General features: G+C 47.5%; 1 protein-coding gene across 1 annotated transcript; it reads left to right on the top strand.

The window, feature by feature from the left end:
* Nucleotides 1–728: 728 nt before the first annotated feature.
* Nucleotides 729–12,695, top strand: LOC125712946 (hypermethylated in cancer 1 protein-like). Its single transcript, XM_048983578.1, has 2 exons — nucleotides 729–1,186; nucleotides 6,165–12,695. Exons 1-2 carry the CDS (start codon nucleotides 1,135–1,137, stop codon nucleotides 8,333–8,335), a joined length of 2,223 nt encoding a protein of 740 aa, XP_048839535.1. The 5' UTR covers nucleotides 729–1,134; the 3' UTR covers nucleotides 8,336–12,695.
* The last annotated feature ends 9,850 nt before the right edge of the window (nucleotides 12,696–22,545 follow it).

The following is a 22,545-nucleotide window of genomic DNA, read 5'->3' as shown; positions in this document are numbered from 1 at the left end:
TAGATCTGTTCCAGTGGTGTGACCCGGCATACCGCGTTAATTGCTATAGGTCAGTTTTATCCCTTTGAATAAAGCCAGATGTTTCGCCAAACGATTCATTGCCGCTGCCCGAGCTATAAAGAAAACAGATCCCACGGTTATGTTCCATCAGTTGAAAAATTAGACAGTAAATCGCAGCAACATTTGAGGACGAAGTCTGTGAAGACGTGCTCGTAAAACGCCCTATTGTAAACAAGCTTTGATTGATTGATTGATTCGTCGATTGATCGATTGATACATGGAGTCGCGGATGACACTTGAAAACAGCTGTGATACAGCAGCGAAAATCCGCTGAATCACTCAAGGGCAAGGCTGTCATAACAGGTGTCATGTAGACATCGGACTTCACAAGTAGGAACAAAGGAAAAAACCTTCCAGACCACACGAAACAACAGTATTTCAGCGTGGATCCTTAACATACATGTTTATTTTACATAATCGGTCTTGACTCGTTTTCAGGAAAAGATACCCTATCGAATAGCCACGGTCAGCCCTGTCGGCTCCGAAAATGGTGGAAATTATAAGCAAAATCTTTAGTTAAACATCGAACTCAACCATTTCTATGAAAAAACGCCTGGTCGCTAAAATGAAAACCACACGTTTAATACTGGCAGGCTACAGTGCGCCACACAGTAAGCCCGCCTGTCCCTTTAAGAGAGAGCCTCGACGTGCTGCGCAGTTCAGTTTGGGGTCACTCAGAGTCCCTGCCCCCTGTTTTACCTTTAACTTTTTATTATAGTATGACATCAGGCGGGGCGCTGCAACACTTAAGTTCCAGAGACGGACCCTAACATCATCTGCGAGCGTGTTATTGGTCCGACGCGTAAATAACCGGGGAAATTCGTGGAGGAAAAGTCTAAGGATATATGTATTTTTCTAAGAACGAAGTTGTACAGGAGGAGGTGAGAAGGGCAGCGGCAGAGTGTAAGAGACATAGAGGGAGAGAGGCAGGGCGAGAGAGAGCGAGTAAAAAAGAAACTCATCGCAATTAATAAAGTGTTGGCAGTGGTGTCTGGAAAACTGGCCTGTTTTTTTTTTTTGGAGGCTGGCAGTTCAAAGTTGAAACGTCAGAAATGACTCCAGCAGACCGCTGAGATGATCATCAAGGGAGGTATAGATCGCATGGCTGAAGAGTCCGGGCGTCCAGGTAAAGTGTTTGCGTTCATTCAGTCCTTTCACACTACGAGGGTAGTCCTGTTAAGTGGCTTGGGGGGCGGTACATAGACGTCTATTTGTAATTCCCGTCTGTTCGTTGTCTCGAGTCGTATAATTTTATTTACTAGGGTTATTTCTCCGCCGGCTTGTAATGAGGATATTTAGTTTATTTTCAGTTCTGCACGACGTGGTTATATACTCGTGACCAAAAAAGAAAGACCATCAGTCAGAGATCAGCGGGACATTGAGCTGAGGCTCAGATGGAGAGAACGGCACAAGAATCCGCCGGCTGTTATTTTAAATAAACCCATAAAAGCAGCGCGCTAAAAGACAGGTAGTGTCACTTGTCCTCTCAGCGCATGTGTTCACTGGAGTGCAGAGGCAGGCGGCACGTTAAATGATCGCATCAATACCGATACGCAGAGCATCGCTGTGTAGCTAGTTATTTCGGGGAAACGGTTTACGCAATAAGGGCAAACTGAGCCACTCATGACTAACATAATTTTATTTATATTTCGCCATCAGAAGCGATTTTTATACAGTGGGACGTGTTTACATTTACGTCTGAATAACCCTGATTATGATTATTTCTTTTTCATCTCCGTGGAGTATTTTAACACGGTGATTAAGGAAGTGCGTGCAGTTTTATGTAGACTTTGTGCATTCTCAAAAATCCTCTGCAGAAAATCGCATGCCAAATGTCACACTAAGGCGGCATGGTCTTAGTTATCTGTGCGGTTTGTCATTCTGTCGCATGCGTGGCTCTCTGCTGTCTGGGTTGCAGGTTGTGATGCGTGGTAGCGCAGTGTTGCTTGACAGTCCACGTATTCAAGAGCAGTTTATAATTGCCTAATTAAAATAGCATATACGCCTTAACCTTAATTATAATGAAGTAAATAACAGTGTTAGTCTTTCCTTCAGTCGTATTACACAGCGGGTCTTTTTACAATTCGAAAAAGTTTGCAGTTCTCAGATTAAGTTAATCCATGATTGTTTCATGTGGTTTTATACTGCATTGTTTTTCCCGCAGAAACGGAACGCCCTGTTTAATAATCATGAATTATTCCTTTTCAAACAAATCGACGTGGCAAAATCGCCATCATTGCAATTTACTACTTTTCTGCAAATAAAAAGTAAAATATCACATATTTAAATTGAATTAAAATGTTAAAGTATCGCAGTCTAGTAATGTCATCTAATGCGTAATTGCAAGTGGTAAAATTACGCAATTAAAATTTCACATTTTATTTTTATTAATATATTGATTATACATAATAACGATATTAATAATGACAAGCTCACCAACAGATGCTTCATGAAGTATATTAATACTAGCAGTAAAGCGAATTAAACCAACAGTATAGATACATGATACATATTATAACGACCAACGTGTAACCTGCAAGAAGGATAACGTCCACAGATAGGTCTGGGTCTTAAGTTTGCGGTGCGATGGCAGGCGGGGTAACTGCTGTACCCACTGGGTCGGTCTTGGGTCGGTTCGCCGTAGGTCCAGCTTTACGGTGAACAAGAAGAATTCCCTTTCACAACAGCCTCATACGAAATAAGTAAATAAATGCTAATCCCGAAATATATTATTAGGCCTATTTGAGAACGAAGAAAGGTTCAGTTGTGTGTAGACGTATCATAAATGTACATCAACGGTGTTTTTAAAATGTTATAAAATATTTTTTTGTCCCGAAGATATCGGCTACAATTTCAGCTTCGCACACACAGAGAATAGGCCCTCAGGTCCCAGTGCATATATTTATTGAACAAAATGTCCGGTATGTTTTTATATTCAATTCACAAAAACAGGCTGTAATATGGGAAACCATAGCTGGGCCTTAAGTTATTTGAATTACGCCATCAACAGGCATAAAATATCAGAAACGACTCTCCATTTTAATGCTATCGTAGTCAAACTTCGGCGTCCTTTAATCATTTAACTCGGTGAATTTTTATGCCGATTTTGTTTTCTATCGCTTTATTTAGAAGGTGTAATAGCCAGTAAATGATTAATAAAATGTTATTTCACAAATGACAATATTTGTAAATCGGACAATGTCCAAAATAGATGTTTCGTTTACAGAACTCCGTGTGAGAGTTTGACTGGCAGTAAACAGGAAGGACCACTTTCCCGGAAAACCAGAGAGCTACGTACAGCCAAACGCACCATTTTACAAATATTGTTTCGTTCTCTAATACAAACCCTTAGACATAGAAGTTAGGCCCAATCAAAAGTGGGCGTAGTATTAATTAAGAAAGTAATATTCCTGAGCCTAAACGTAGAAGAAAAGCAATAAAGATGCAAACTGCATGGGCAGCTCCGGTGCTGGCATGTCCGTAAGACCCGTTAGGTTTCACGCACTGCGTTCCTAAACCGGGAATAATCCTACAAATATATAAGAATATTTGAACCGCTTAAGATCAGAAAATAAGAACGAGGTACCCATGTATAGACATTGGGTGTTTCTGACATAGGGCTGGGAAATATTTTTTTTGGAATATACTAGGAGCCAGGTAAATCAAAATAGAAATCCTTTAAATCTTCAATAGGCCTAGCTATAGGTACCATTAAAATAGGGAAATATACATGCTGTTTTTAAACTATGCCGGACTTCAAGGTCAAAGTATTCAGGTATTCTCTTACAAAGCTTTAGAAATATTGCATATCAATTAAGTCAGTTTTGAGATATAAGTGCGTCCTGTTACCTCAGTTCTACGTCAAATAGTTGAAAAACGGGAAGTGAATGGGAAAATCCGACAATATTTAAAAGTTTTAAAACATTTGAAATTTGTTTATATTTTCAGTTCCATAATTGCTATATCCTAGTTAAACTGATAACTATAATTATATATGACAGCTATAAATAATCTTGTCTTAATTTTACGGTTTGAAAAACGTAGGCTAAATGAAGTATTTTGAAACATGTATTTGAAAATCGTTTAATGCATGCCTTAAAATATGGTCTGGCGTTTTATGTTCAGTGATGAAAAACGTTGAAACAAGGCTGTTACGGCGGTTTTTGGCTGTGCTGATAGTACCGTGGAAAGGGGGGCTCGCTGATCTCGGATAAAAGCTTTGTGGCATTATGCAGACCCAGGTACTGAGACAGTATAGCGGAGGTCGGCGCAGCACCGCCCCTGTTACTGTTCTCAGGGAAAGTGAGAGAGGCGGAAAAGGACGGGACGGGGCATTAAAATAGATCGGGGTTACGGGGGGTCTCGTCTGCTGGGCGCAGCGATTCCTGTCTGAAGGCTCGCAGGGTCGAGGATGATCGCAATCTGCGCCGTGTTTGTTGTGTGAAATGTAAAAACACGCAGCCATATGGCGATAGCCACATTCACCCACAACCTTCTTGTGGAGCCTATATTTAAACGCCTATTAGTACACATTTACTCGGCAAAAATCTGAACTGCCGTATTAACTGTGTATTTGCTGTTAAATAACCAGAAACAACTGTAAAAATTAATTTCTGCAGGTGATAAAATTCAAAAGTGATGGTAAATATGAAGAAGTAGCTAAGATTACACAAGCGAATGCATTTTTTTTGGGATAAGGGTTCAAGTGACAAAGGTTTAGGGAGCAGGTGCTGCTGATGCGCGCTTCTGTGTGAATAAGTGAACATGCATCTTCTGACGGGCACGGGGCGGGACGGCCCCTTTTAAAGAAACCTCCACTGTAATTACAGTGGTCCGCATGGCTTCTTTTCTAGCAGCAGATTAATCGTGGACTCTTTTATGACCCTCTGCCGCAATGTGAGATATTCTTTGTAGGTTACGAAAAAAGACGCCTGGTGTGGTTTCCCCGCACATGGCTAACATGTTTCCACGCCCTCCTGGGGGCATGGATTTAATACGGGCACCGCACCGCCGAATTATTGCTCCAGTGTCTCAGGGCTGTACTCCGGGCGGACTCCCCGGTGCTGGCTACCCCGCGGTGGCTGCATAGATCCAGAACCCTAGACGCAGGCCAAGGGAAGACACATAGCCACATATATTTAAAAAGTAACAATAAGCAGTGTTTTTTGTATACACGTTTCAGGATTCTTAAAATAATGTAAATCCTCCCTATTAATAGTTAAATAAATATTACAATTTCCCTGTTGTGCAAGGAAGTTATAGACGCCTGTATCTAATCTAAAATATGCACCAATTATTGTGGGACTGGTGTGTTACTGGTCTCATTGGTGCTGATTGAATTTATGTGGTTTGATCTCCAAAAAGGTTTTTGAAACCTTTTACATTATATTAGTTTGCTTTGCGGACTTAATTTCTTTCATATTGATTTTAATTTAAAACTGCATTCACGTTCCAGGGGTGGCATGGTGGTGCAGTGGTTAGGACTGTTGCCTCATACCTCAGGTACCCAGGTTCGAGTCTCTGCCTGAGTGACATGTGTGTGGAGTTTGCATGTTCTCCCCATGTCGTCGTGGGGTTTCCTCCGGGTACTCCGGGTTCCCCCCACAGTCCAAAAACATGCTGAGGCTAATTGGAGTTGCTAAATTGCCCGTAGGTGCGCATGCGTGAGTGATTGGTGTGTGAGTGTGCCCTGCGATGGGCTGGCCCCCCCATCCAGGGTTGTTCCCTGACTCGTGCCCATTGCTTCTGGGATAGGCTCCGGACCCCCCGCGACCCAGTAGGATAAGCAGTTTGGAAAATGGATACATGGATGGATTTACGTTCTAGAAAAAGAGGGGAGATTTTTGAGTGGTGACTGTCTTTACATGACTGTCTTTACATGACTGTCTTTACATGACTGTCTGTGGGTTATCAGACTTTGACCCCGCTGACACCTCCTTTGCGGTGCTGGCGTGTCACATTCTCCATGTCTCTCGTGAATATTTTGCTAATTCAGGTATTGTGCTTTGAATGTTTCTGCCTACCTTTGAGGTGGAGCTTGATATTAACCCCTCAAGGCAGCGGCAGCTTAGAGTTAGATGCTGATGATTGTTCACCTGCTGCAGGTGGAGGTCTGAAGAAGATGCTGGATGCCATGGAAGCCCCCAGTCATGCCCGTCACCTCCTCCTGCAGCTCAACACGCAGCGCACCAAGGGCTTCCTGTGTGACGTCATCATCGTGGTGCAGAACGCCCTCTTCCGCGCCCACAAGAACATCCTGGCCGCCAGCAGCCTCTACCTGAAGTCCCTTGTCGTCCACGACAACCTCATCAACTTGGACCACGAGATGGTGAGCCCGGGGGTCTTCCGGGTCATCCTGGACTACATCTACACCGGTCACCTGGGCGAAGATGAGGCCAGGTCCGGTTCCGGCACCGAGCCCAGCCTGACGGCAGTGCTGGCTGCTGCAAGCTACCTGCAGCTCCTGGACCTGGTGGCACTGTGCAGGAAGAGGCTGAAGCACAACGGGAAGTGCCACCTGCTTCCCACAAGTGATGCTGCCCCCTATGGGAGGCTTAGGGGAACAGGCCGATGCGGGGAGTCTACGCCTGTCATCCAGTCCTGTTTCCCCGGTGGTATGACTAATAGCCGGAGCTCCCGTGGGCACCCGCCAGAGGAGTTGGTTGCCCATCCTCTGGTCCCGCAGCAGGGGGAGCTTTATGCACCAGCCCCCTCCTCCCCGAGCCAGCAGGTCTTCCCTGGCACTCCTCCAGGCCTTCAACCCCAGGCTAGCATGCACACCCCCAGGCCCGAGAGGGTTCCGTCCCCCTATTTCGGACTGGACTTATCCAAGAAGAGCCCTGAATCGCAGTCCCAGCAGACACCCTCCCATCCTGGTCTGTCCCTCACCCACCTGGGGGCCGAGGTTAACGGGGGCCTAGGTCATGCAGGCAGAGACTCTGTTGATATGGAGACTGAGGAAAGGGTGGGCTCCTTCTCCCCCAAATCATCCCACCCTCACCTGGGCCAGGAGTTGCTGGCCCACCTTCCTCACCTTTACCGGCCACACTCCCTTGGACAGGAAGTGTACTCCATCCTGCCCGGCGCTGGACCTGATGCACCTGAGGATGGGGAGGGCCTGAGGGGCCTGTACCGCTGGGTGAAGCGTGAACCTGCCTCATATTCCATGGAGGACGAAGAGGATGAGGAAGAGGACGAGGAGGAGGAAGAGGACGATGAGGATGAGGATGAGGAAGAGCGAGGTCAGGAAGGGGCACGGCGGCGGCGGCGGCGCAAACGAGGCGGGGAGAAGCTGGGCGTCAGTGGAGAGGATGAGAGGAGCGGCTCGGCCAGTGAGGAGACGGGCAGCAGTGAGGACCGGCCATCACCCCCGGCAACACTGGAGCGCTTCCGGCTGGCCTGTGAGCCTCAGAGCTTTGGCGACAACCTCTATGTGTGCATCCCCTGCGACAAGGGCTTCCCCAGTTCTGAGCAGCTTAACGCCCATGTGGAGGCGCATGCTGAGGATGTCAACGGCACGGAGCCGCCATTTGGGCAGCCGCTGGTGGAGCCGGGCCATGATGAAGGCGAGGTGAATGGGCCTGGGGAGGTTGGCCCGGTGTACTCAGGTAGCAAGCGAGTTCTGGCCGGGCCAGGGGAGACAGTGCGGCCGTACCGCTGCGCTTCCTGCAGCAAGTCATACAAGGACCCAGCGACGCTGCGGCAGCATGAGAAGACGCACTGGCTGACGAGGCCGTACCCCTGCAGCATTTGCGGCAAGAAGTTCACGCAGCGCGGCACCATGACGCGCCACATGCGCAGCCACCTGGGTCTCAAGCCGTTTGCCTGCGACGCCTGCGGCATGCGCTTCACGCGCCAGTACCGTCTGACGGAGCACATGCGCATCCACTCGGGCGAGAAGCCCTACGAGTGCCAGGTGTGCGGTGGCCGCTTCGCCCAGCAGCGCAACCTCATCAGCCACATGAAGATGCACGGCGTGGCAGCCGCGCCCCCCCGTGCCGACCTATCGGAGGGTGTGCACCCACTGAGCCGCTACGCCGCCGAGCGCCTGGGCCTCACCTCTGACCGCGCAGCTGAGCTACTGTCCCAGGCCTCCCAGCGCTTACTGGCCGACCCCAAGGCCTCTGAGGGCCTTTACCCGCTCTCCAAGCTGGCTGCCCAACACCTGGGGCTCCTCCACGACAAGATGGAGGCCCTCCGGCTGCCGGCACTGGGACCTCCAGCTCCACCCCCTGCCCCTGAGCCACGCGCCATTGGTCGGTACTCCCCCAGCTAAGTGGTGGGGTCCCATGACTCTTGAGTGTAGGACCCGCCTCTGGGGGGCAGGACAGGGAGCCTCCCAGCATTGTTTCCATTTTCTTAAAGACCAGACAAACGAAAGACCAGAAGAAAACAACCTGAGTGCCTTAGCATCAAACACCAGTCATTCCTTGAACGTTTGAACAACGTTTTCCAGGGACCATCAATGCACACACCAGCTATTGAGCCAAAAAATAAACGAGCCAAATACATAAACAGAAGAGGGACCAAATGTTGGAGATCAAAGCTCCAAATGGAATCACGACGGCGGTAATGGCCGTGGCCTGAAGTTGTTTAACATGTGACATCACAGCGACATCACAATTATGTCATGTTGAGGTTTGGTGACATCACTTTGTCATGTTATGCCGTCGCATGTATATGTTGTTTGCGGTAGCGGTAATCCTGAGCTTTCCGGTGCCCCCAGCTTTAATACCTGGGAATTACGTCTGTGGTACTCTGGTTAGGGTGGGTGGGGTAGGAGTGGAGGCATTTCCTAGCGGAGTGTACGTGTAGCGTCGCTCGTGAATTGGTGGCGGCACCCAGCCCCTCTCACCTCAGTTCCCTCCTGTATTGTCCCGTCCGGCCCTTCTTATAAAGCACTTTGTTTACAGGAACCAGTTGACCGGATGGGTTCTGCAGCACAATCAGTACCCCCCCCCCCCCCATCTCCAACTGGTGCGTAATTCATAAAAAAATTAGATCTCACGACACTTTACACCCCCTCCCCCTGGTCACTTTAAGTTCCCCAGCCAGGCCAGTCGCCTGCCTGCACTAGAACTGTAACCACTATAGCCAGTAAAGTACTGTGATAAGCCTGCCTCCCGCCCTAACAGCTGTGGAGCTGGACATGAAACAGGCGCGAAAGAACAGGAATCAAAATCCAAAAAGTAACAGGAGAAACAAGAAACAGGATTAAATACGAGGATGAAAAACAGAGGGAAACGCAGGAGGCCGAAGCCAAAGGAGACAACGTGCATCCAAGAAAAGAAACAGACAGTGTGTGTTTGCTTGAGGGCCCATTGGAGCCCCTCTCATCCGCTTTCCGTAGCATTCCAGCGTGCCTTCTCACCACAGTGGCTTCTGCTGAACATTCTGCGCCCAGGGTTAGTTCCCGAGATTTCGGGTTCACCGTCCCTGCAGGTGACGTCCATTAACGGTCCGCGGGCATCCGTCTCTGCTTTCTGTTAAGCGTGGTATTGTCCGAATTATAATCCCTATTTTTAAAGCAACATTTCCTGCAAGATGCTGAGTTTAATTATCTTGTTATATTCATTTGTTACATTTATATTTAAACCTTTTATACCCCTTGTTGTCAATCATTTGAAGGAGCCTGAAACTTCTTAAAAGTCTGTTACAATATAACATTAGCGAGATGTATTGCGATATGTGCATTATATGTTTTTTCTTTACATATACTGTATAACATTTAAAATAATGCCTTTTATTTTGTGAGTGCATTTTTTTATTATGGTATTTTAAATATATTTTGTAAAATGCTGTTATGTGGGAAACATTTTGTTAATGCTATTTTTGGTTGTGACAATGAGAATTTGTGGGTCACATGACTGTGACGTGACATCGGAGGAGATAAATGTGTGACTATAAGGTGACTAACTCCTTCTCCTCAGGACCTGTGAATGTCTCATTAGGTCTCTGTTTAAGATCAGCTAATAACCTGTGGGATGGCCTCAAGAGGCTCTTGAGCACCTCCTGGAGACGGACGCCTGAACCCATCTATGCGTTAAAACATTTAGTCAGATTTTCTGATACTACAACCAATGCAGTGGAGCTCTGTTACATTACGGCCCCTGAATGGTGGACAAGGGTCGTTTGCTGCAGAAAAACAGATTTGCACATCATTTACACAAAAATCTACTTGCTGCAAATGTTCGTTTTTGAAAGAAGTCGTTATCATGGACTGTTCCGTATTATGGGTTTGCCATCATGTTTCATCCTGAGTTTGAGAAGCAGACTGGAATGCATAGCTAAAGTAATCACGGATTCCAGCCTCCGTCTATCAGGAAATGCTGGGGTTGAATTATGAGTTTTCGAGGAGGCGTTTTAGGGTTGGGTTTGCAGTTTGGATGGAGTTCTGGGTGCGGCGATATCGAGTTCTTGAGCTTTTGAGAAGGTCCATGTGGTGGTTATGGGACCATATGGCACCCAGAGGAGCTCCAAGCGTCCAGGAGATCAGCGGCAGGGACCCTGAGCAGACACCCTCCCCCTCCCTCAATCCCATGACCATTTGTTCACCCCCTTGCCTGTCCAGCCAAACGCCGCAGGAAAATCAAACGGAGAATGTTTCCATTGCTACTGAGGGTCCCTGGAGGGGGGGGTGACGGAGCGAGAGAGGAAGAGCAGAAGGCAGAGGCTTTGAGCTTGTTCTGTGTTGACTTTGGTGGCTTCTGGGAGTGTCCGTAAGCCAGAGTTCGCTTTGGGGACTGGGGAAGCAGGCGTTCGAGGCTAGGGGGGGCAGTCAGTGGCTGTGAGGAGAGCTCAGTGTGTGAGAAAATGACTGAACCCTTAGCAATGTGTGTGAAAAAGCAACAGCAAGTGTATGTTTAGGGAATAGGGTGTGTGTGTGTGTCTGTATGTGTTGGACTGAGAGGGTAAGAGAGTGTGGGACGATATTTTCTGGCTCAGCAACAGTCTTGGACAGGATGTGCTGTGTGTGTGTGTGTCAGTGTGCGTGTGTGTGTGTGTTTATGGGGGGGGGGGGGGTCTGCGGCCAGCCAGCAAAGATGGGAGATACACATAGAGTGGCTTCAGAGGAATAGAGATGGGGGGGGGGGGCATTAATGGATGCGTGACCACGGTGGGGAGGGGGGGCATTGTTTGACAGAGGAAATGCAGTGCATCCTTTCAACCCCACCCTGTCCCTACACTTCTTTTGTCCTCTTTAGAGCAGGTTCTGCTATTAGTGAGTATTTATCACCCCCCCCCCCAACAGTCTTGGGGGACTGAGACTGATGTAGCCTGGCTGCGTGCTGGGGACCTTGGGGTCTGGGGACCTTGGGGTCTGGGGACTTTGGGGTCTAAACCCGGCTCACTCGTTCTTTGGTCTGACCTGCCGTTTTTTTAAAGCTTCGCCAGCCATTGTCAGGTCACGGGTGACACTTCCTATCTGCCAAAAAAAGCTAGCAGTTCTGCGGATTGTGGCCCCCATGGGAAAAGAGCCCAGGGCCGCGTTAGCGTGCGGTTCCCTCCTGGGCCTGGTGGGCCCCCCCCCCCCCCCCCCCCCCAAAGCGCGATTGTCTCGGGCTCCCCAGCTGTGTGTGTGTCCTCAAACAACCCATCACTCTGTTTTCAGCCCTGTGCTGATGGTAGACGCGTGGGGCTATTTTTCTCCCCAAAATGTACGCGTCAGCTGTGACCTTCTGTTACCGGGTGGCAATCGACTTCGCAGGGAATGCGAGAGAAGCTGGAGTGAGGGACCAAGGGGAGCCCAGGGGGTAGAGAATGACACGTTTCCGCACGGCGCGTGGACGTGCCCGGAAGCCCTCATGTGGGCGACGGCAAGCATGCCAGAATCGCTCCAGAAATAAAGCTGACTTGCTCTCCTTTGGCCTGTCCCACTGTTTTGCATCCCACAATGCACTGGGGGCTGACCACTGTTCAGATTGCTACAAGTGCTTATCAGTGGGCTTGAAAGCAGTTGGTGTCTCACCAGTGAGCTTGCCAGACCTTCAGGTTGCTGTCTCTAGCATCTCACTGGTATTTAAAGAATGGACCCCTGTCATGTGACTTCTTTCTTCATGTACTCCTGTCACATGACTTCTTTCTTCAAGGACCCCCCTTCTGTCACATGACTTGTTCTTTGCTCAATTATACATGATTTTCATAGCAGGATACGTGGCCAGAAATGGATAAAAGCATCCAAAATACGTAACATGATACAGAAACAGACGGGTAAAAGATAGGGATTTGAAAAGATGAAAGACGCAGGAAGGCCAATTACATATATAGATGTGAAAGCAATGAGTGTTTATTAATCTCTGACGTTGTTAGTGTTAAAATGAGCGATTTCGACTTTTGAACGACGACACCTCCATGCACTTGTTTGATGGAACACAGTGTCAAAGGACCAAAGAGAACGTTTTTCTCCTGTAACTTGCTCCAATTATTTTCATTTAAAACCATGAATGTAATGGGATTTACTGCATGACGGTCGTCTTTGTATCGCTTTTAATTGTGAATTCACTTTTTATCACTTTGCAATATGAAATGCAAATATATTTTTATTGGGTCCAAATGCCGCAGTGAAATTGTAAATATATATATTTTTGGTTGCTGTATTCAGGATGAAATTGGCAATAAAAATGACAGCAAATTAACCTCTGTGCTGTTGTCTCATCAAAAAAGTTCAGTAATTAAATATGCTTTCTTTGCATAAGTACATTGGAATCCTTTTCATATGCATATAAATGTCCCTCCTTTGAGATATATACACAAATACACATATGCAGCTGAGAGCAAAGCTTGAGGTCTAAAAACAGGGTGGTTGGGATTGAGGACCCAACAGAGATGTGAATATTCTGCTGAGAATGAGACTTAAACCAAAGACCTTCTGATCCCACAGACAGAGGCCTGACCCACTGAGCCATACATGGGCCCTTGCTGAATTATGTAATGGAGTAATTGCTTATGTAACCGCTGTGCAGGTCGACCTATGGTAGATACAGCAGGGATCTACTGGAGTACATGTTTGAACTGAGTTCTTTGCACTGGGATCACTTTCAGTGTTGCGCGCTGGCAGTGTGTGCTGCTCTCTTAGATTCTCACACACATTCACAGACCACGTATTCATATCTTTATTGCGACGCTCCATTCATTTCTATGGGCATAGCTTTAACCTTAATCAGTAATCAGCATCAAATATGTGCAAGTCTTTTGGCACTTTTACTTTTTTGATTGCAGTCGCAGACTTTAATGAAATTGAATTTCCGCTTGTGTTGACCGAAAGACGGTCCCCACGATGTAGTGTACGTGTGGACCACACACACACACATACACACATGCACACACTCTCTCGTACTCAGTCTCTTCTCTATGTCAGCCTCTTTCCCAGCCTGTCTCCGTGACCCCCCCTCCCCAACATGGGGATACTGAACTCAGCAGGGGCTACTGGGCGTCAGGGTGGGGCGGAAACTGGAGGGCAAAAGGGGCAAGAGGATTGATTGCCAGGCCGTTACCCTGGCTGGGGGCAGGACGCACTCAGGGCCAAGGGACATTCACACACACACACACACACAAAAACGTGCGCACAGTGTCATTAGCAAACATGAAGCAACCCTGGGACAGCCTCCTCCTTCGGTCCGAGTTGCTCAGCTGACCAATGGCAGCTGATCTGGGGGCACTTCTTGCTGGAGGCCCGTGGACATAGCAGGCGGCCCACTGGCTCACGGGGGTGGGAGGGCGTCCGAGCGCCGGGGCCCGAATCCCGTGACAGATATCAGACCAGCGACATCTCTAAGCCAACTGCAGTCACATTACATCACAAGTAAGTTGACCGGCGAAGGTGGAAAAAAACCCCATAAAATTTGTAAAGAAAGAGTTATTATAATAAAACTCATAAACTATCAGTGACACACACAGACAAATATGTTTATATGTGTGTATCCATCTGTATTCTGTTCTTATTCTGAGCAGGACTATTTGTGTGTGTGTGGCAGGAGGGCTGCTGCAGGACACCTCAGATGGGATGCCATTCCTTCACAGGTTCTTTATTATTTTTTGATTGTTATGTACGTTTCTGTTTAACACAACACTGGTTCGCGTGTATGTACGTGTTCCAGTAAGTTTCAGGAGATTACAGCCCTATTTTCCAGGAGGAACCACAGAGAGTTACAAGGCGAAAATCAGGAGCGCTGTGAAGCAGGCGATTGGGTAATTCCAGCCCTGTGGAGACGCAGTACTGTGTCAGGTGCATCACGCTGTCAGCTGCGTGACTCTGCATGCATGCGCTGCGACTCAAGGGTCAGCCGGGCAATGAGAATGCACAACAAGTAGAAATGTCGATATTTTAGTTTATGAACTAGGGGCAATTGTGGGATTTGACCCCCCCTAGTAAAGTTGCCAGTCTGAAGTAATATGGGACTCCCTCCGAGTCCCGGGAGATAAAATTTTCTTTGGTTGGGAGGTGGTGGTTCCAGACTATAAACCCTGTATGAAATGTGTACAGGACAAATTGCTAAATGCATTTAGAAAATTTATATAGGGTGGCTAAGGGTTTAGAACTGCCTGTTATGCACGAAGCTTAGGAATTATATTCCAGAAAGTAACGTCCCCACAGAGCGACTCCTGAACGACAGAGGGTGTGCCCACAAAATAAACAACTTTTTCTTTTTACAGCCTAATATGTTTTCTGCCAAAACATTTTGTGTGTTAATAAATTCCACCTGTTTCTAAGTTTTGTTGTGTCGGCAGTGGGGATTGTGGCCAGTCTGCATGGGATGGGTATACATACCATGTGCATCTGTGTCTGTGAATGTCACCATGTGAATGTGTGTCTGTGTGTGTGGCGGGGGGGGGGGGGGGGAGGGTGCAGCTACATGTGCTCTGTGCTGCAAGCAGGACACCGACATATGATATTATGGGATGGTAGATGGGAGACGAACAAGTTCAGACAGGCTGGAAAGCAACTGGACATGACACAGGAACCTGAACCAGCCAGGGGGACTGGAGCAGACTGGCGAGCATGAAAATGGGACTGGACCCAGTTTGGGAGCATAACTCACCGCAGAGACAAGGGCAGGAAAAGATTATCGGCATGGTGGAGGGAGTGTGGGGGCACAGAGTGTCAGTGACAGTGTATGGTTTCTGTTATATGATTCTAAGGGAAATGTCAGTGCCGGCCCTGTTCAAGCTCCATTGTCTGTGTGTACACTGCATGTACAGTGTTTGGGGATACGGTGTGTCCGTCTATGTGCCATTTGTGTGTACACAGCACGTACAGTGATTGGAGATACAGTGTGTCTGTCTATGTGCCATTTGTGTGTACACAGCACGTACAGTGATTGGAGATACAGTGTGTCTGTCTATGTGCCATTTGTGTGTACACAGCACGTACAGTGATTGGAGATACAGTGTGTCTGTCTATGTGCCATTTGTGTGTACACAGCACGTACAGTGATTGGAGATACAGTGTGTCTGTCTATGTGCCATTTGTGTGTACACAGCACGTACAGTGATTGGAGATACAGTGTGTCCGTCTATGTGCCATTTGTGTGTACACAGCACGTACAGTGATTGGAGATACAGTGTGTCCGTCTATGTGCCATTTGTGTGTACACAGCACGTACAGTGATTGGAGATACAGTGTGTCCGTCTATGTGCCATTTGTGTGTACACAGCACGTACAGTGATTGGAGATACAGTGTGTCCGTCTATGTGCCATTTGTGTGTACACAGCACGTACAGTGATTGGAGATACAGTGTGTCCGTCTATGTGCCATTTGTGTGTACACAGCACGTACAGTGATTGGAGATACAGTGTGTCTGTCTATGTGCCATTTGTGTGTACACAGCACGTACAGTGATTGGAGATACAGTGTGTCTGTCTATGTGCCATTTGTGTGTACACAGCATGTACAGTGTTTGGGGATTCAGTGTGTCTGTCTATGTGCCATTTGTGTGTACACAGCATGTACAGTGTTTGGATGTACTGTGTGTCCGTTTATATGCTGTTTCTGTGTACACAACACGTACAGTGTTTGGGCGTACAGTGTGTCCGTTTATGTGTCGTTTCTGTATACAGCACGTACAGTGTTTGGGCATACAGTGTGTCCGTTTATGTGCCGTTTGTGTGTGCACAGCTTCAATGCGCAGTGTGTATGTGTGAGTCTCAATGGATGAGCTCTTGTCCAGAGCACTGGTAGATCCTGCCCTAATGGTTCCGATGTTGTGTGTCAGTTGGCTTGACTGCTCGGTAGGTCCATCTCAGCAAATTAGTCTACGAGCTTAGAAGCAGAAGGTCCAGGATACCAGTGGTCTCCTCAGCGATTCCTCCAGTGTAAAGCCAAAGGCATGCACCAACAACCTGCACCATAGGAGACATGAAGAGATTGAACGTGTACCTAACTTGCTTATGTCAAATTTTCGACCCTTGCTATAGACGGAGTTACACTCGTTCTCCTACTGATAGTATTTGACATCCACCTGACCAATGAAAATATATCTTATGAAGTCAAATATTTAATTAGTACTAGTTAACATTTGTATTCATGCTGGTTATTTGTATAGATTACTTCATATTGCTAATTTTAACAAATTAATGCTGATAGCTAGATATCTAACATCACTGTAAATTTTGAATTTAAAGTAAGATTAGTTTGCATCTTGTTGATGCTACCATATTTGCTTCACTGACAACAATCCACGCGAGTCCATTTTAAACAAACCATTCACTGAGGGATGTGTACAGATTTCTATTTGTGATGCGAAGGGTGTCTCATTATGTTGTTTTTGGAATATTTTGTACATTAGTTTCTGAGAAAATGTTCTTTTTTTCATGCTCCTGAAATAACGAATTTTTGGAGATATGCATTTTTTTATTGGACAGCAACAAAATGCATTTTTAAGACATTGCCAGACAGCTATGAGACGAATCCATGCCCGGTCTGAAGACCAGTTAGATATGCAAGATATCTGGAGGTTCATTCATGATGGAGCAGCTCACGCTGCAGTTACAGAGGTGAAGTTTTTTGAGGAACCCTCCAATCAGGGTGTCCCACAGGCCTCCACATTTAGCTGACATAGCCAATTAGACGTTAGTAGGGCTATAATGTTGGTAGTGACAATGAGTAACTTTAATCCATCTGGCAGACACTAGATATAGCCAGAAATTCAAATAGGGATACGGATGGAAAAGAGGTGGAGGGTTGGTTGATCCAGACCTTGACATGATTGTGACCCGGGAATGATTGTAACCACAGAATGATTGTGACCATGGTATGACTGTGACCACGGTATGACTGTGACCATGGTATGACTGTGACCACGATATAAAGACTAATCTAACCCAAACAGAAAGCAATAAGCGGTATATGCTAATTTAAGATCCCAGATGTTGTGCTAAAGCTGTTTATCCGCAAGATTCCATCAACAGCATTAAATGCTGCTTTAATTAGTACATTTAAATCAGTAATGAGGAGGAGATGCGTTGAACCCAATCCAATGACCCAAATGTTCAAAGACACCTAATGTCAGAAGGCCAAAAATGGCAGGACATGATTCATTGACGGGTTATCAAGCCCTCCTACAGGCACGAACGTAAATGTTCCATACATGTTCATACAGGCTTTATACAGTACGTGTGAATATGTCAGTCCCTGCTCTCATTACCACAGTGTTGCGGAGCCCGCTGTGGCTTGTTGGGTACAGGAAGGCTGAGATTTCACCCACGTAACCCTCGCAGATACATGAGAAATGCTCATTTTCCCAGGACCGCCCGTCCTATGGTCTGCTAGACTGGATTGATCAGTCCAAAGTAACGTGTGTCATGGTCGATATCTTACTCAAGGGTACAAGAGAAGCTGTTGGCGTTCAGCTTGCTATCCACTCCTCTCATGTTCATATGGGGGATAAAGGTTAATTAGCACGGCCTGTTGAAAAAGGGGGCACCTAAGCTGTCTTGGAAGATACTTTGGTGCACAACTCTTGGAGAACAAACGTGTGGACTGGTTGATCCCTCAGGTGTCAGATTCTTTAGATGCCCCCCCCCCCCCCCCCCCCGGGCTACATGACACCTGCTTTGTGTGTCATTGGCCCCTTAGGGGTCAGTGGTAGAGTACCAAGTGAGGGGTTTCACCGATGCAATGACAGCTCACAGACACCCCAGCTTAGAGCGGCGCGCAATAGCTGTCAGCACTCCCAGCATTTCGTAATACCAGCTGTGTGTCTATGTTTTTATTTTTCGTAAATGAGAAGATGTCACTGTTTAGCAAATGAGCTGGAAGCTATCGCTTTACCCTGTGGGAAACCCTCTGCTGCTGGAGCAAAGCAGCATCGCCGAGGCCTGAGCGGGTTGTAGCCTGTCTGCTTGAGGGGGGTGATAATTAACTTGGGACCACATAAACAAATGGGGAGACTTTTTGTATATATGCACATGCAAAACTGTCGCGTGAGGTGCACCAGGACGAAGCTGGAGAATGTTTCTTACTTGTTCATCATCAGGTGCTAATTACATCCCATAATTTGGTTAATTTTTATCCCTATTTTCTGACAGAGGTGTGAGGGTTTTCATTTGTGCACTTGGCCACGTGAAGAGATGCGTGTGTGTGTGAAGGTGTCAAGGTCAGCGTGCAAATCTACTGAGTGTACTAGTGTGTGTCTTTGCTTTCTTGTGTGTGTGTGTGTGTGTGTGTGTGTGTGTGTGTGTGTGTGTGTGTGTGGATTTTGCAGTGTTTCCTGCTTCACGCATAGAATCACATTTTTGGAAAAAAGTAGGTCAAACATGGAGGAGCAGGCATGATGGAATAGGAAGAGGAAGGGAGGAAGACAAAGTGACGATGGCAGGTAGAGAGGTACAGGAAGATAGATTGGAGGAGGAAGAGGAGCACACTGTCGCCTCATAGGCAGGTTCCTGCCTCTGATTGCTCCCTGACCAATGGCTGCTCCTGGGGCTCACATGTTTACGGCATCTGATGTCTCATTGGAGGAAATCAGCTGAGGAGCAAATCATGGGGACATCGGTGAGGGCCCCACCTCCAGCCGACAGAATCCTGGCCCACGTGTCGCAGGTGGAGCGGACGCGTGCCAGACTGCCGCCCGTCGCCACTGACCTGGGCGCCCAGGAATGCTCCGCGCAGAAGGAAGAGGAAGAGGCGAACGTGGCCTGGATCAGACGGCGGCATCCTGCTCCCGAAGGCACGGCGTGTCCTGCTGCTGCGCCCCCAGCTGCCTCTTCCCTATGCTGCCCTTTGACCCCGACGCCCCCTGTAGTCAGAGGAAGGTCTCGCAGCTGCGTCTCCCCTCCCCAGCTCCAGGATCTGGGCCGGCTCTCACAGCTCGATGGGGGTTAAATCTGCCCAGACAATCCCTGAGTGTCTCGCCTGTTTCCTCCGGCCGAGCTGGGGGGGGCCAAGTTTCCAAGCCGATAGTGACCACCCTTTTGCCCCCCCGTTCCAACAAGATTCTCATGGCATCTGTGATACTATGTGGGAGACATCACAACAGGGGACATGCATTCCCTAATGAACCCATGTACACAGACAGACACACACACGCTCACACACACACTCTGACACACACACACACATGCATGTGTATTCATGTCTTTGTGAGGACTCTCCATTCATTTGAATGGGCAAAACTCTAATCCCAACAATGACACCCTTAACCTCTACCCAGCCCTAACCCTAACCATACATAACCTAAAAATACAAGACTTCTGGCATTTTTAGTTGTTTGGTTGCAATGGCAGATTTTTATTAAATTTAATGTCCTCTTGTGGGTGCTGGAAAAAATGGTTGAAATAGCAGGTTTTTTATCACATCGTGGGGATATTTGTTCCTCTAAACCATTTTGAGGTTTTAGTGCTTTGGGGTTTGGGTGGGGGCCGACCATAGCTGCAGGTACAATAGACAGTTGCTTGGGGCCCCAAGTGAAGTGATCATCAGGTTTCTTGGTAGGTAAAACTTTGCCTAAAGCCCCTGAAAGGGTTTGGGTTTGTTCATTACAATAAAATGGGAACTAATGGGAATCCCAATAATATACTGAACATTTGTGTGTCACCTGCTGTTGACCAGCGTACCGTCCCCCCACTGCAGGGGTCCGATGCTATTTATGAATGACGAGGCGTTTCCACATGAGTCCAAGAGGCCAGGAGGTCGAGGGGAACTGAAACTGATAAAAACGGAGAACAATCGTCATGTGACTGAAGTGAAAAGACAGTAATACATCAGTAGCACCCCGGTGACGAGAAGGGTCCTGCTGCATTTCCGCTCAATCTTCCTTCTGGCGATGAGAATGTCATACAAACTACAGCACTGTGCTAAAGTCTTAAGCAAAAGTCAAAGAAATCGTTTGCAGCTTTTATTGGGGCAGTAAGTTTGGCCTTAGAAAAGAAAAGCTGAACATTAGAACATGCGCAAATTAAGAGTAACGCAACAAAAACTAACAAGAATACCTTCTGTCCTTCAAAAAGTTACTGATATCTTGTAGGATGGCTAGATGAACATCGCTTCAGTTCCCAAACCTCTCCTCAGGGGCGACTCAGCCGTTCTATGACTTTGTTACATTTCCCCACCAGCTCAGTTAATTAATTAACCTAATAAGTTAAATAACCTCAAGAAGTACTGATTAACCAAAATACATGGGTGTGTGGGACGGTTGCTGCAAACACTGGGGTGACTTTAGGAGAGGTTTTGAAGTGGCTAAGCTGACACACTTTGACAGACATAATATCATAGTTTTACATGGACATGAAGATCATATAACCATCATTTGACTACCTAAGACTTTTGCACAGTACTGTACATGTAGATACAATGGGGCATTTAGGCCAGCGTCTTGGCACTGCCAAGCATGTCAGGGGCCACCTTGCATCAGCTGCCCCACTCTGTTCACCGCCTCAATCTGCCTCACTCTACTCACCGCCTCAATCTGCCTCACTCTGATCGCTGCCTCAATCTCCCTCACTCTGCCTCACTCTGCTAGCCACCTCAATCTGTCTCACTCTGTTCACCACCTCAATCTGTCTCACTCTGCTCGCCGCCTCAATCTGCCTCATTCTGCTCACCGCCTCAATCTCCCTCACTCTACTCACCGCCTCAATCTCCCTCACTCTGCTTACAGCCTCAATCTGCCTCACTCTGCTCACCACCTCAATCTGTCTCACTCTGCTCACCGCCTCAATCTGCCACACTCTGCTCACCGCCTCAATCTCCCTCACTCTGTCTCACTCTGCGTGCCGCCTCAATCTCCCTCACTCTGCTTGCCACTTCAATCTGCCTCATTCTGCTCGCCTCCTCAATCTGCCTCACTCTGCTCACCGCTTCAATCTCCCTCACTCTGCTCGCTGCCTCAATCTCCCTCACTCTGCCACACTCTGCTTGCCACCTCAATCTTCCTCACTCTGCTCACTGCCTCAATCTCCCTCACTCTACTCACCGCCTCAATCTGTCTCACTCTGCTTGCCGCCCCACCCTGCCTCACTCTGCTCACCACTTCATTACCAGCTGGGCCCAAGTTGCAGACAGTTGCTATCGCAGCACCTGTGTGTGGAGATGGAGAGGTTTATGGGCTTTGCAGGGTATCTGGACCTGGTCCATTCCCTAAATGGTTTTACCTTAAGCCCTAACCCCCCCCCCCCCCCGTCCTGTGGAAATCCAGTAAAATATGACCTTGGAAGGTGGCCTGGATTCTCCTCTGCAGGATGGCTGGCACAGGTGGAGCATCATGGGTAACTTTGACATTCCCTGCTTCCCTAGGGAGCCGGATAAGAGGTCGGCTGTCTCGTGGTGACCCTGGAACACAGGTGCCAGACATCCCTCCGTTGGACCATGGATGATCTCAGCCATCAGGGAAAAACCTCTGCAAATGGCTGCCTGTAGGCGGCACTAAGAGATCCAGACCTGACTCTGGCAGGTTTCCCCGCTGGCAACGATGATATTTTCCTATGCAGCAATATAATGACATGAGCAAAGGCGTGTTCATTAATACGTTAAATGTAATTGAGCTACAAAAATAGTTCCATGTGCTCAGTTTTTGCTACACTACTTGTATCTCTTTCCCCCACACTTCCACGTAACTGGGATTCTGTGAGGTGTCCATGTTGTTTGCGTCATAATCACATGATCAGCGACTAATGGACTTCAAGCTTAAAGCAACATGGCAGAGCAGTAAAGTCGATTGAATGCGATCAGACACACACGGACCTCCCAAATGATCAGGCTGAAGTGTTTGGATTTCCGCCGATGGCTTTAGCCCCTGGAATCTTGGGTACAGTGTGATGCACTGTTGCCTTTTAGGGATTCAGCCCTACAGCTGCTCCGTCCAACATCAGACCCTCAACCACTGTGGAGCAGGAACCAGTGAACCAGTGTTCACAAAGTGATAAAAGGCCACACATGACACTGACATACACACACGTGTGAGTCATAATTCACACTCATAAACCCCTAAACACTGACAGAAAAAGTCTCCATCTGCATTAACTCTATAATGTTATTTTGCATTGTCCAC

This window comes from Brienomyrus brachyistius, chromosome 18, assembly GCF_023856365.1.
Source record: "Brienomyrus brachyistius isolate T26 chromosome 18, BBRACH_0.4, whole genome shotgun sequence".
Lineage (NCBI taxonomy): Eukaryota > Metazoa > Chordata > Actinopteri > Osteoglossiformes > Mormyridae > Brienomyrus > Brienomyrus brachyistius.
The sequence above is the reverse complement of the archived record's forward strand: the minus strand, read 5'-3'. Positions and strand labels throughout refer to the sequence as shown.